Here is a 14,689-nt window from a genome sequence, read left to right as displayed (position 1 = left end):
TTGTAGAGTTAAAAGCTTTTTTGAACCACATCAAACACCCTTTAAAGTTTAAAAGTGTTGGATTTTACTCATGGGAATCAAGGTCTCAGTGTTATCAATTATCATGAATGATAATTAGCAGAAATAACATCTCCCCATTTGTTTCTTTTTTCCCTGTAAAAACATTGTCTGTCCAAGGCTGAAAAACAGACTAACATGATTACTACAAGATGTTCCCATATAAGCAAAAAATGCCAAGGTCAAGTTTGTGCTGAGAAGCATTCAAAAGCAAGCCCATCAGAGAACTCCAAAGGGTCTTGGGTCAACCTGACAATACCAAGCATCAGCTCCAGGCGGCCAGATCATAAAATACAATTTTTCTACAACTTCACTTAGAAAATCTATAAGCATCTCACAGCTGAGCAATATTTTGTTGTGGAAATCCTAACAAGTGAATAAGCTTCATCAATAACAAAACAAAAATATCAGGGAAGTAATAATGTTCTCTATGGCCAGATCATATCCCCATCAATCCACATAATGTGCCTTTCCTTACCTCCCAGACCAAAGGGAAGAACTCCTTTTCTAGCCCACAGCCTGTGCTGGGGAAGAGGGAGGAGACAGGGTGAGTTGGAATAGAATGGGCAGGTGGTTGCACATCATCCCCCCTCTGATCCCATGGAAGTGCAATTAAAAAAAAAAAAAAACTCTCCTAGTCTGTATTAATATTCATATGTAGCACTTCCTCCCTCCCCGCCCTCGCTTGTGAATCCTCACAGAAATATGTGGAGGAGACAGTCTGTTCCCTTGATAAAGATAAATGATGTTGTTGAATTGTTCATTTTGATACTTAAAAAAAGAAAAAACAGTATCTCTTAAATAATCTCTGACAAAGGAAAAATGCTAGGTATATTATTAAATGAAACATGCTGAAACAATGTTACATTATTAAGGCAAAACCACTGGTTTCTGGGAGCTGTAGTGTATTATACTACAACTCCATTCTTGCTGAAAAGAGTCACAAGACACTCAATTAGTCCATCAGAGAACTGGCCACCAAAAAAACCTAGCAGTGATGGATGCTGATAGCCCAGATGTAGTACAGCAATGTTTTTAATCTTCTCCTAGTTTGACCTTTTCACAGTTTTTCAGATAGCAAGTTTAAAAACTACTTGTCCCTACAGCAAAAGTAGGGTTACCATATTTCAGCAAGAAAAAAAGAGGACGGGAGGAGCCCTGCCCTAGCCCCGCCCCTGCCCCTCCCACTTCCCGCCCCCCCAGAACCCCCAACCCTCCCCCCGTTCCTTGTCCCCTGACTGCCCCCTCCTGGGACCCCTGCCCCTAACTGCCCCCCAGGACTCCACTCCCTATCTAAGCCTCCCTGCCTCTTGTCCCCTGACTGCCCCAACCCTTATCCACACCCCCACCCCCAGACAGACCCCTGGGACTCCCACGCCCCATCCAACCACTCCCCACCCCCTGACAGCCCCCCCCCAGAACTCCCAACCCATCTAAACCCCTCTGCTCCCTGTCCCCTGACTGCTCCGATCCCTCTCCGCACTCCTGCCCCCTGACAGCCCCCCCCCCCCCAGAACTCGCAACCCATCTAAACCCCTCTTCTCCCTGTCCCCTGATTGCTCCGATCCATCTCCCCACCCCTGCCACCTGACAGCCCCCCCCAGAACTCCCAAACACTCCCCCCCCGCTCCTTGTCCCCTGACTGCCCCCTCCTAACTGCCCTCCAGAACCCCACCCCCTACCTAAGGCTCCCTGTTCCTTGTCCCCTAACTGCCCCCTCCTAAGACCCCCCCAACTGCCCCCCAGGACCCTACCCCCTACCTGTACCCTGACTGCCCAAAACTTTCTCCACTCCCCCCAAAAAGCCCCCCCCCCGTTTCTTGACTGCCACCTCCAGAACCTTCCTGCCCCCTGACCTCCTTACCCTGCTGCTCAGAACAGTGTTGGGCTCTGTGCAGCCGAGCTGGACACGTGGCTGAGCTCCCCAGCACAACAAAACCCGGTCCCTGGCCCTGCACAACAAAACCCGGTCCCTGGCCCTGCACAGTGCTGCCGGACTGGGCTGCAAGGGAGCTGCCGGCTCAGAATGCAGGGCGGATCCGGCTCCTCTACAGCTGCTCCTGAGTCCGGCCCGGGACTTCCCTGCAGCCCTCCCAGCCGCTCACTCTGCCGGGGGAGGGGGAAATCCCGGACATTGTGAGTGCTTTACAAATTCCCCCCGGATGCTATTTTTAGCACAAAAAGGAGGACATGTCCGGGTAAATCCGGACGAATGGTAACCCTAAGCAAAAGGTCCAAAGAGTACGGTACCATCTATGGCTCTGATCCTGCAAATAGTTACACATGCATGACTTCACATGTTAGTAGCCCTATTTTCACAGAGCAATGAGTATACTCGACATAATTTAAGCATCTGCTTAACTGTTTGCAGCATCAGGGAACAAATACATTGAGTCTCATCTACCTATGAATTTACTCACTGACTGTTCTCTCCTCTACACCTTTATAAGATATTGTAAACATTTTCAGTATGAAAGCATTACATACAATAACTCCCCACTTAACGTTGTAGTTATGTTCCTGAAAAATGCAACTTCAAGTGAAACTATGTTAAATGAATCCAATTTTCCCATAAGATTTAATGTAAATGCAGGGGGTTAGGTTCCAAGGAAATTTGGGGGGACAGGGGGCAGACAAAAGGCATTATACTGTACAGTACTGTACTGTGGTGAGGAGGTGCCCATCTTACCCACACAGGCACAGCCCGCTGCACACAATGAGGCAGGCAAGGACGCCAGGAAGCACCTTGCGCAGCAGCAGCTTCTCCCCAGAAGAACAGGTGCTGACTTTGCCGGGGGATGCTCCAGGCCTTCCTCTTCCCGTCCCCACTCCACTCCAGGCCCGCCTCTTCCCCCCCCCACTCCACCTCTCCCCCCCCCCCCCCCCCCGGAGCACACTGCGTCCCCGTGCTGGGAAGGAGGAAGGGAGGGGGAGGAGGTGGAGAAGAGGAACTTGTGCAATGATCCCTTGTAAAGTCAGCCAAACGACGTTATAAGGGAGCATTGCACAACTTTAAATGAGCATGTTCCCTAATGGAGCAGTGACATAACTTCTTAACAATGTTAAGTGGGAGGACATTAAGTGAGGAGTTACTGTACTAAGAAGGGAACACAGATTTAAAGACATCTTCTCATTAAAGCAAGGATATATGCAGTTTATCAGTTTGAATCAGAGGCTGATTTACCTCAAAATAGAGAATTCTTCCAATTGCTAAATGACAAAGTAAGAAAATATTAAAAATTACTGATGTGAAAAAAGCTAAAAGGAGCCCAATGACTGGTTTCACCAGAACAAGCTAGCAGCCTTTTATATCACCCTGGTTGTAAAAGTTTGAGTAAAGATTGGAAAGCACCCAGCACATTTTAATCAGTACTAATTTTAATCACATCAGTACTTCCACTGAAGTCAATGGGATTACTTATGTGCTTAAATTTTCACCTTTAACTTAGTTAAAAAAAAAAAAAAGGCTATTTGATTATTTCAGCCTCAGGTAAATCTGTATGTTGTTAAAACATTTTCCTATGACAGTCAAACTAATAATCCAAGAATATCATAGTTGATTATTACATTAATCTGATTTGATTTAAAAGACAGCCTACATATAACTTCAAATACATCTGGGGAATATTAGTATTGAAGTCTACCAACAACTTTGACCAACAATAATGATTTTGTATAATATATTTGATTAGTTAGATTTACTAATTTTCAGTATTCATGTTAGATGCAGTCTACCCTACACATATATAATATTCAGACACAACAGGTTACCATAATATGCAACACCTGTTTACAGAACCATTCGATAACTACCTTTAAAGCCACTAGAAGTCAGAAATAACAGAAAAGGCATAAATACAGAAAAGCTGTTCTGTATTTCTTTGACTGTATCACACCTTTAGTATCTCAAACAAGAGAGATGCTCTCTCTCTGTGGAATTTCCCTACTAAAACACAATTAAACCAAAAGCATGATCCCAGAACTTTTCCTTCATCACATTAAAGACAGATCATAGACGCTGGCTCTCTATATTGTCTTAGACTGTTACTAAATGCAAGCCTTTACAATTCTACAGCATGTTTAGAATTTATTACATTAATCTGATTTGATTTAAAAGATAGCCTACATATAACTTCAAATATTGCAGCCATTCCATGAACACATTTGCATGGACATTGAGAGCTCTCTTCAGAGCACAGTCTCTAAGGGTATGTCTACACTACGAAATTAGTTCGAATTTATAGAAGCCGGTTTTATTGAAATCGGTTGTATACAGCCGATTGTGTATGTCCACACTCTAGGTGCTCTAGTCGGCAGACCGCGTCCACAGTACGAGGCTAGCGTCGACTTCCGGAGCATTGCACTATGGGTAGCTATCCCACAGCTATCCCACAGTTCCCGCAGTCTCCGCCGCCCCTTGGAATTCTGGGTTGAGATCCCAATGCCCGGATGATGCAAAACAGTGTCGCGGGCGGTTCTGGGTACATGTCGTCAGGCCCCTCCCTCCCCCGTCACAGCAACGGCAGACAATAGATTCGCGCCCTTTTATCTGGGTTAGTTACCTGGGTTACCTGTGCAGACAACATGGAGCCCGCTCAGCACAGCTGAGCTCACCGTCACCATATATCCTCTTGGTGCCGGCAGACGTGGGACTGCATTGCTACACAGCAGCAGCTGCTAACTGCCTTTTGGCGGTAGACGGTGCAGTAGACTGGTAGCCTTCATCGGCGATCTGGGTGCTGGCAGCCGTGGGGCTTGCCTTTTGGCAGTAAATGGTGTATTATGACTGTTAGCCGGCCTATTACAAGTCGGGTCATCGCACATTAGCAGAGTCTTCCCTGAGCAGCAGCTCGTGCAATAGGCCTGAAGACCATCGTCATACACCGCCCCGTATTTGCTGCCAAGCACCCAGAAAGATGCCGAGGGCTATCAGTCACGCTGCACCGTCGTCTTAAGATGTAAAAAATAGATTTTCTCTGTATTCATTTGCTTCCCCCTCCCTCCGTCAAATCAACGGCCTGCTAAACCCAGGGTTTTCAGTTTAATCTTTGGGGGGGACCAGTCTGTGACAGTTGTTTGTGTCTCTCCCTGATGCACAGCCACCGTTCTTTATTTTAATTCCCTGTGCCTGTACGCCATGTCGTCACTCGGCCCCCCTCCCTCCTTCCCCTAGGCCGTCAGATACTACGTTTGCGCCACAGCTCGAGCCGCGAAGCGGTTCACGCCTTTTCTTTGAATTCTGGGTTGAGATCCCAATGCCCGGATGATGCAAAACAGTGTCGCGGGCGGTTCTGGGTACATGTCGTCAGGCCCCTCCCTCCCCCGTCACAGCAACGGCAGACAATAGATTCGCGCCTTTTTACCTGGGTTACCTGGGTTACCTGTGCAGACAACATGGAGCCCGCTCAGCACAGCTGAGCTCACCGTCACCATATGTCCTCTGGGTGCCGGCAGACGTGGGACTGCATTGCTACACAGCAGCAGCTGCTAACTGCCTTTTGGCAGTAGACGGTGTAGCATGAGTGATAGCCGTGGGGCTGGCAGCCGTAGGGCTGCATTGCACCAGCCCCTTCCAGGCGATGGTATATTATGACTGGTACCCGTCGTCGTCGTACTGGAGTGGCTGTCAATCATGGCCACCTGGGCAGACATGCTACTGTCTCGATGATGACGGTTACCAGTCATAATGTACTATTTTCTGCCAATTGCCCAATATTGTCTGCTAAGCACCCAGAAGAGGCCGAGGGCGATGCTGGGTGCTGGCGGACGTGGGGCTGGCAGACATGGGGCTGCATTGCTACACAGCAGCAGCCCCTTGCCTTTTGGCAGATGATGGTATATTATGATTGGTACCCATCATCATCATACTGGTATGGCTGTCACTCATGCTGCAGCGTCGGCTGCCACCTTAAGATGTAAAAAATAGATTTATTCTGTGTTCATTTGCTTCCCCTTCCTCCGTGAAATCAACGGCCTGCTAAGCCCAGGGTTTCCAGTTTAATCTTTGGGGGGACCATTCTGTGTGACAGTTGTTTGTGTTTCTCCCTGTTCCTGTACCTGTACGCCATGTCGTCACTTGGCCCTCCCTCCCTCCCTCCCTCCCTCCCGCCCTCCTTCTCCTGGTCCATCAGATACTACTTTCGCGCCTTTTTTCTGACCAGGCGCCATAGCTAGCACTGGGATCATGGAGCCCGCTCAGATCACCGCGGCAATTATGAGCACTATGAACACCACGCGCATTGTCCTGGAGTATATGCAGAGCCAGAACATGCCAAGGCGAAACCCGGACCAGGCGAGGAGGCGATTGCAGCACGGCGACGAGAGTGATGAGGAAATTGACATGGCCATAGACCTCTCACAAGGCACAGGCCCCAGCAATGTGGAAATCATGGTGTCACTGGGGCAGGTTGATACCGTGGAACGCCGATTCTGGGCCCGGGAAACAAGCACAGACTGGTGGGATCGCATCGTGCTGCAGGTATGGGACGATTCCCAGTGGCTGCGAAACTTTCGCATGCGTAAGGCCACTTTCATGGAACTTTGTGACTTGCTTTCCCCTGCCCTGAAGCGCCAGAATACCAAGATGAGAGCAGCCCTCACAGTTGAGAAGCGAGTGGCGATAGCCCTGTGGAAGCTTGCAACGCCAGACAGCTACCGGTCAGTCGGGAATCAATTTGGAGTGGGCAAATCTACGGTGGGGGCTGCTGTGATCCAATTTGCCAGGGCAATGAAAGACCTGGTGATAGCAAGGGTAGTGACTCTGGGCAACGTGCAGTCAATAGTGGATGGTTTTGCTGAAATGGGATTCCCAAACTGTGGCGGGGCCATAGACGGAACCCATATCCCTATCTTGTCACCGGAGCACCAAGCCACCGACTACGTAAACCGCAAGGGGTACTTTTCAATGCTGCTGCAAGCCCTGGTGGATCACAAGGGACGTTTCACCAACATCAACGTGGGATGGCCGGGAAAGGTACATGATGCTCGCGTCTTCAGGAACTCTGCTCTGTTTCGAAAGCTGGAGGAAGGGACTTTCTTCCCGGACCAGAAAGTGACCATTGGGGATGTTGAAATGCCTATCGTGATCCTTGGGGACCCAGCCTACCCCTTAATGCCATGGCTCATGAAGCCGTACACAGGCAGCCTGGACAGGAGTCAGGACCTGTTCAACTACAGGCTGAGCAAGTGCCGAATGGTGGTGGAATGTGCATTTGGACGTTTAAAAGCGCGCTGGCGCAGCTTACTGACTCGCTCAGACCTCAGCGAAAAGAATATCCCTATTGTTATTGCTGCTTGCTGTGCGCTCCACAATATCTGTGAGAGTAAGGGGGAGACCTTTATGGCGGGGTGGGAGGTTGAGGCAACTCGCCTGGCCGCTGATTACGCGCAGCCAGACACCAGGGCGGTTAGAGGAGCACAGCAGGGCGCGGTGCGCATCAGAGAAGCTTTGAAAACGAGTTTTGTGACTGGCCAGGCTACTGTGTGAAACTTCTGTTTGTTTCTCCTTGATGAACCCTCCAACCCCCCCCCCCGACCCGGTTCACTCTACTTCCCTGTAAACCAACCACCCCACCCCACCCTCCCCTCCCCCTTGCAGAGGCAATAAAGTCATTGTTTTTTCACATTCATGCATTCTTTATTAGTTCCTTACAGAGGTAGGGGGATAATTGCCAAGGTAGCCTGGGATGGGTGGGGGAGGAGGGATGGAAAAGGACACACTGCATTTTAAAACTTTAACTCTTATTGAAGGCCAGCCTTCTGATGCTTTGGCGATCATCTGGGGTGGAGTGACTGGGTGGACGGAGGCCCCCCCACCGTGTTCTTGGGCGTCTGGGTGAGGAGGCTATGGAACTTGGGGAGGAGGGCTGTTGGTTACACAGGGGCTGTAGCGGCGGTCTCTGCTCCTGCTGCCTTTCCTGCAACTCAACCATACGCTCGAGCATATCACTTTGATGCTCCAGCAGACGGAGCATTGCCTCTTGCCGTCTGTCTGCAAGCTGACGCCACCTATCGTCTTCAGCCCGCCACTTGCTCTGTTCTTCCCGCGATTCAGCCCGCCACCTCTCCTCTCGTTCATATTGGGCTTTTCTCATCTCCGTCATTGACTGCCTCCACGCATTCTGCTGTGCTCTATCAGCCTGGGCGGACATCTGCAGCTCCGTGAACATCTCGTCCCTCGTCTTACGTTTTCTCTTTCTAATGTTCACGAGCCTCTGCGAAGGAGAAACATTTGCAGCTGGTGGAGGAGAAGGGAGAGGTGGTTAAAAAGGACACATTTTAGGGAACAATGGGTACACTCTTTCATTACAAGGTCGCATATTTCGGCTTGCAGGCAGCCATCGTAGGCCACAGTGTTTTGGCTTTTTTAACCTTCTTAACATGCGGGAAAGGTTGCAAACAGCAGCGCATTTCCCATATCAAGGATGAATTGGGTTGTCCATTTAAAATGGGGTTTCAATGTAAAAGGAGGGGGCTGCGGTTTCCCGGTTAACATGCGGCACAAACACAAGTAAACCACCCCCCCCCACACACACACACACGATTCTCTGGGATGATCACTTCACCCCTCCCCCCCACCGCGTGGTTAACAGCGGGGAACATTTCTGGTCAGAAGAGCAGGAACGGGCGCCTCTGAATGTCCCCCTTAATAAAATCACCCCATTTCAACCAGGAGAGCTTTCTGGAGATGTCCCTGGAGGATTTCCGCCCCATCCCCATACACGTTAACAGACTTGCTTGCTTTTTTTTTGTAATGTTTACAAATATTTACAAAGTTACACTCACCAGAGGTCTCCTGTGTGCCCTGAGGGTCTTGGGTGAGTTCGGGGGTTACTGGTTCCAGGTCCAGGGTCACAAACATATCCTGGCTGTTGGGGAAACCGGTTTCTCCGCTTCCTTGCTGCTGTGAGCTACCTACAGTACCTCCATCGTCATCTTCCTCGTTCCCCGAACCGTCTTCCCTGTGTGTTTCTCCAGTGAGAGAGTCATAGCACACGGTTGGGGTAGTGGTGGCTGCACCCCCTAGGATCGCATGCAGCTCCGCGTAGTAGCGGCAAGTTTGCGGCTCTGCCCCGGACCTTCCGTTTGCTTCTCTGGCTTTGTGGTAGGCTTGCCTTAGCTCCTTAATTTTCACGCGGCACTGCTGTGTGTCCCTGTTATGGCCTCGGTCCTTCATGGCCTTGGAGATCTTTTCTAATACTTTTCCATTTCTTTTACTGCTACGGAGTTCAGCTATCACTGCTTCATCTCCCCATATGGCGAGCAGATCTCGTACCTCCCGTTCGGTCCATGCTGGAGCTCTTTTGCGATCCTGGGAGGACTCCATGACGGTTACCTGTGCTGATGAGCTCTGCGTGGTCACCTGTGCTCTCCACGCTGGGCAAACAGGAAATGAAATTCAAACCTTCGCGGGTCTTTTCCTGTCTACCTGGTCAGTGCATCTGAGTTGAGAGCGCTGTCCAGAGCGGTCACAATGAAGCACTGTGGGATAGCTCCCGGAGGCCAATAACATCGAATTCCGTCCACACTACCCCAATTCCGACCCGCAAAGGCCGGTTTTATCGCTAATCCCCTCGTCGGAGGTGGTGTAAAGAAACCGGTTTAAAGGGCCCTTTAATTCGAAAGAAAGGGCCTCGTTGTGTGGACGTGTCCAGGCTTAATTCGGTTTAACGCTGCTAAAGTCGACCTAAACCCGTAGTGTAGACCAGGCCTCAGTGGTGTAGCAGATTTGTCAGCATATGCACTGAAGAGTTGAGAACACACATTTGGGGCAAACTATTTCTTTCCTTTTCTTAAAAGAGAAAAATATTTATAAAGGACTTCAGTAACCCGTTAATAAAATTCTACATAATCCTCCATGACAACTGGCATTTATTTGCAGTCCTAGGAAAAAGGCCAAGGACTGAATGGTATGTCATTGCCCATGCTGTACCTGTTTAAACTTACAGAAAGTGAGATCAGAAACTAAGCTTAGATTCTGTGTTTCCAGGCCAGCAAATGATGACCTCACTAAGAAAACGGTATACTCATTTCTCAGGCAATGGGGAGCATTGAACACAATTAGTGAGGAGTATAATGCACTTTGAAGGGAAAACACTAAACTCTTAGACACAACTGGGACCCTTAAAAAATGATCCAAGAGTAACATTTTTGATACATTTCAGAAGGAACTTCTTTTTAAACATTCCATCTGAAGTTGTGCCGATATGGGATGCCTCAATGAGAAGGTTAGGAGCAGTGCTGTGCAGGAGCCAGAAGTTATGTTATGCAGGAAATTTCATGATTTCAAAATCTGTTTTCATTCTGAATAGGAACAAACCCCAAAAAATTAAAATTTCAGGCAAAATAAATATTTTGGAAAAAAACTGTTTGTTTTATTACTCTAAAATTTTATATATAATAGAAAATATAAAACTAAATTTTTATATTAGAAAATATAAATTTAAATATTAAAAGTCACGTTGAAACAAAATATTGAACCATTCCATCCCATGTGTTCCAAAATGCTTCATTTAGATTTGTTTTTTTTTCTGTACAAAATTGACATTCCTAGAAGACCTGTGCAAATCCACCACAGCAGGGTAGATGATGGCCCTACTGATTTGGAAAGCTTTTTCAGATGCTGAGATATAGAATAATTAGTACATATGAAACATAAATAAACTAGACTGCTGTTTACAGAACATAATTCCACATATATGGTAATAAAATGTTGTTTGCATGCCAATTTTAAAGTGTATCGTGCATGAAATATTTTAAAGACTCACCCTCCTTCACTATCTGCCTCCTCAGAGCTGGTAGTTTCTGTTGCACCATAAACTGTCTCAGCTCTTCTTTTTCTGGTGGCTTTGTGTAAAGGGCTAATCTGACGAACACCAGCCTTCCCTTGCAGCTCATCTCGAACAACCTCTTCCAGCTTTGGAATAGCTTCTTTAAGAAACTTCACTTCTCTCTTCAGTTCTTCCACACTCAATAGTAAGCCATTCAATTTTTCCAGTATCTGAAGCTGTCTTCCTTGTAAAGCCATTACTGTTCCTTGCTCATTATGAGTTTCATTTTGCAAATCTACATAACGAAATCTGCTGCGTAAATCTAGAAATGCAGGCAAATTTACAGGTGCCCCAGATTTTCGGCTCTTGTGATAACAAACCAGTACCAAGCTTATTCCAGCAGCCCCTGCCATTATGCCCAATATCAGCCCTTTGTTTTCAGAGTGAGACATCTCTCTGTTTATCTGAAAATGAAGCAGGGAGGGAGAGAATGAAATCTGCTTTTTCACTCCGTCAGAAATACTCTCTTACCTTTTAAACCATAAATCTAAGTCTATACCAGCCAGCAGATATGGTATATACTTAGGTATCATATACATTTATTTGCCTCAGTAGTAATAAAATAAAATACTATATACGTGCAATGAGGGCAACAATGTTGCAATAAAGACCTTAACTTATGTACTTCTCAGTTTTTTTGTGTTCAAGGCCCCCATTCGGCAAACACACTTACGTGTGTGCAGGACTGGGGCCTTCATTTGTAACCTTAATATTGCAGTTAATGTCCTTTGGCGTATCTGTTTTAAAAGGAGAAACCTCTGTAGTTTGGTTTTATAAAATTCTATGGTTTTTAAACTGCAATAGTTTCTAATAATACTTAACATTTACTTAATTTATATTTTCACAGCACTTTACAAATTTAAGCCCTGATTTTACAAAAACTTGTGTGTAACTTCAGATATGGTCCTGCCTTAAAAGTTATGTACATGCATAAGGGTTTGCAAGATCAGGGGCTCAGGGTCAGACTCTGCATGTAGATCTGCCCCCCTACAGTGCCCCCAAAGAAATTGTGACAGTCAAAGGAGGCTGCCTTAGTTTGCACATACACAAAATACCTAGCTATGGCACTATGGAGTGGCACAGCCTGTTTTACAGCAGGCACTGACATAGTTTAATAAAATGTCTATTGTGCATACATGGAGCCTTTAAAAATGGCTTGTATCTTCATAATTTTTAAATTCTTTTCAAAGACATGCAAGGATTACCCTTCTGTGAAGGTCTAACCATATGGGCAATTTGGTGTTTGAAGGTTGGCTTAGAGATTTCCCTACACAAAAGTAGTCCTAATTTTTTTTTTTCCAGAGGTGGAAGCACTATCTTCCCCTGACTCCCTTGGTCAAAAAACAGCCGAAAGGGTTGGATGGTCTTCAGACTTCGGAAAAGTCTTCACCTGACCCCAAGCAGGGCACGTTCAGCACAAAGGGAGGATATTTTAGAAAAGCACAAATGAGTGAAAGGAGGGACGGGTTCCAGGAGCAGGGGAAGATACACGGCCCCAGCACTGGAGCGTTCACTGCGTCTCCCTCTCGCACACCAGCCGGCCGGGACATGGTAACTAGGGAGCAGAGAGAACTCAGAGGCGAGCAGAGGGCACAGTCCAGGGCCGTCCCGGCGGCTTCAGGGACCCGCGGCGCGTGACGGACTCCTCAGGCCCCTTCTCCCCGGGGGGGGCAGGGCAGGGACCTGGACCCTGCCTGCGGGGTCAGGTGCATTTGCCGAGCTGGCGCCTTCTCAGCGGGCGGCTAGTCCCGCCGGGTTTCTGAGCACGGGGCGCGGCGGGGAGGGCAGCTCCGCAGCCCATTGCCCGGGCGGGCTGCGTGCGGAGCCAGAGGCGCTGCCTCCTGCCCGGGGAGAGGCGGGGTGCTGGCGGGCGGGCTGCAGCCGGAGATCGGTAGTGGGACCCCCAGGGGTCGATTCAGCCCCGGTTACGTACCGGGCAGCGCGGGGGTGGCGGGGCTCCGGCTCAGAGAGGAGAAGCGGCTCCGCCTGGGAGGACGGAGGGGGCGGGCGCGGCGCAGGGGGCCGCCCAAGAGCTGCCGAGACCCGGATACAGATGGGCCGGGCGAGCGGGGCCGCTCCGGGGCTGGAGACCCCGAGGACTGCGGCCAGCCCGGAGCCCGTCCGCCCCGGGGCGGCTCCTGCGCGGGGGGCAATGCGGAGCCAGCGTCCCCTGCGGCGGGGACAAGGGCCCGGGGTGAAATCCCGGCCCCGCTGAAGCCTCCTGCCAACCGCCCAGTGACTTCAATAGGCTTCCCCCGGGTGCGCCCGTCCCCGCTGGGCCCTGCGCGGGGCTCCTGGGACAGCCTGGCTAGGCAAGGGCAGCTGCTCGCTGGGGCGGGGACGCTAACTTTACAGTGATAGCAGTACCAGCCGGTAACGGGCAGCTGCTTTACAGGCAGCTTCAGAGAAAGGAAGTGAAAGCGGCGCAGGATTTCTGCAGAAAGACCCCCCCCCCCATCACCTGGGATATATTTTTGATTATTCCTGTTCCCATAGCGCCTAGGGGAGCCTCACGTGTGGACCAGGATCACCTTGTGCTAGGCGCTGTGCGAACAGAACATAAAGCAGGGACTTGGTCCTCGGTCCTCAGGCTCCTACTCACCAGGTTATAGAGTCAGTCTTTGTTTCTAGCTCAATGAATATTTATACAAAGTGGAACAGCTCCAACAGGAGAGATTGGGCAGTGTCTGAATCCAGCATTCTAGCCTTTTAGTTGGATTGTATTAAGCAAGTGGCCAGTGGTCACCTTGGAGCTCATAGTTTAGCTCATAGTTTTCATGTCGTGGCTACATGGAGCTTCACAGCAGCAATGGGGCTAACCCTCGGATCTAGAGCAGGGTGGGAATTTCTTGATGAAAGGCCCTTTCATTGGAAAATGCTGATTTGTTGAAACCGAAACTGTTCGTGGCAGGGTGGATTTGATTTAAATCATTATTTAAATCATTAGTCTGGAAGACTCCTGCATTCTTGCTGGTTGTTATAACCTTAATACATATTCTTCACAACTCAGAGATAGATGTAGGTTTCATTTTTAGAAGATACATACTATACATTTTTAAAGAATGATTTATTTTGAAAATTTTTCAGATTAGTTTTACAGCTATATCAAAAAATAAATGATTGTTTGGTTATTTCATTTACCAAAGGTAATTGAAGCAGATATTTATGAAGTCATTTGGGAGGTCAACTATCTCCAATTCAACAGGTTAAACATTAATATTTGGAGGATTTTCTTGCCATGCTGTATTAGGAGAACATCACCAGACAGACATTTAAATTGTTTTATTTAACTAAAACAACAACATTAAGTATTCTGGATTTTTTTCTTCAACAGCAAACATATAATATTTTAAGAAAACAAGCATATGTCCCTCGCTTCTCACATTTATCTCCAGATTTCTTCTCCTTGTCCAGATCTATTCTGCCCCCAACAATCTTCTATTCATTGAACGTTTAGAATCTTTGCACTTTTAGAGAGAGGTAAGGGATTGACTCTGTGTACACAAATTTGCAGAGGGACAATAGAGTTGAGGTCTGTTATTTCTCACCTATATATATTATTTATTTATTTTAAAACATTTTTGCTGTTAACAAGCATGTTACCTCTGGAGACACAAATCCACAGTTTGAGAACTGCAAAACTAAGCATCTCTGATGGTATCTTCTAGACTGAGCACTGAGTCCCATTGGGTAGATAGAAAGATTAACCTAAATAATCTATACAGAAGCCCCTGGAACCCCATAAAATTGGGTCCTAATCCATGAACTATTGGAACGCACTTACAAATGAATATATTGTCTCA

At 48.0% G+C, this 14,689-nt stretch overlaps 1 protein-coding gene and 1 long non-coding RNA gene across 3 annotated transcripts in view; one reads left to right on the top strand and one right to left on the bottom strand.

Moving 5' to 3' along the window:
• RMDN2 (regulator of microtubule dynamics 2) overlaps positions 1–13,051 on the bottom strand; it is a 66,489-nt gene extending 53,438 nt beyond the window's left edge. The window contains exons 1-2 of one of the 2 annotated variants that reach the window (XM_054022475.1): positions 12,820–13,051; positions 10,824–11,290 (exon numbers count right to left, since the gene is read on the bottom strand). In XM_054022475.1, coding sequence (XP_053878450.1) covers positions 10,824–11,278 — 455 coding nt within the window. In that variant the 5' untranslated portion in view covers positions 11,279–11,290; positions 12,820–13,051. Of the gene's footprint in view, positions 1–10,823; positions 11,291–12,091; positions 12,182–12,819 lie in introns of those variants that run through there. The other variant, XM_054022477.1, reaches the window with a different exon arrangement.
• LOC128834047 (uncharacterized) overlaps positions 12,378–14,689 on the top strand; it is a 28,249-nt gene continuing 25,937 nt past the window's right edge. Inside the window, exon 1 of the long non-coding RNA XR_008444379.1 lies at positions 12,378–12,437. This is a non-coding gene — a long non-coding RNA (uncharacterized LOC128834047). The remainder of the gene's footprint in view (positions 12,438–14,689) is intronic.

Source organism: Malaclemys terrapin, chromosome 3 (genome assembly GCF_027887155.1).
Source record: "Malaclemys terrapin pileata isolate rMalTer1 chromosome 3, rMalTer1.hap1, whole genome shotgun sequence".
Taxonomy (NCBI): domain Eukaryota; kingdom Metazoa; phylum Chordata; order Testudines; family Emydidae; genus Malaclemys; species Malaclemys terrapin.
This window is presented reverse-complemented; position numbering and strand designations above follow the sequence as displayed.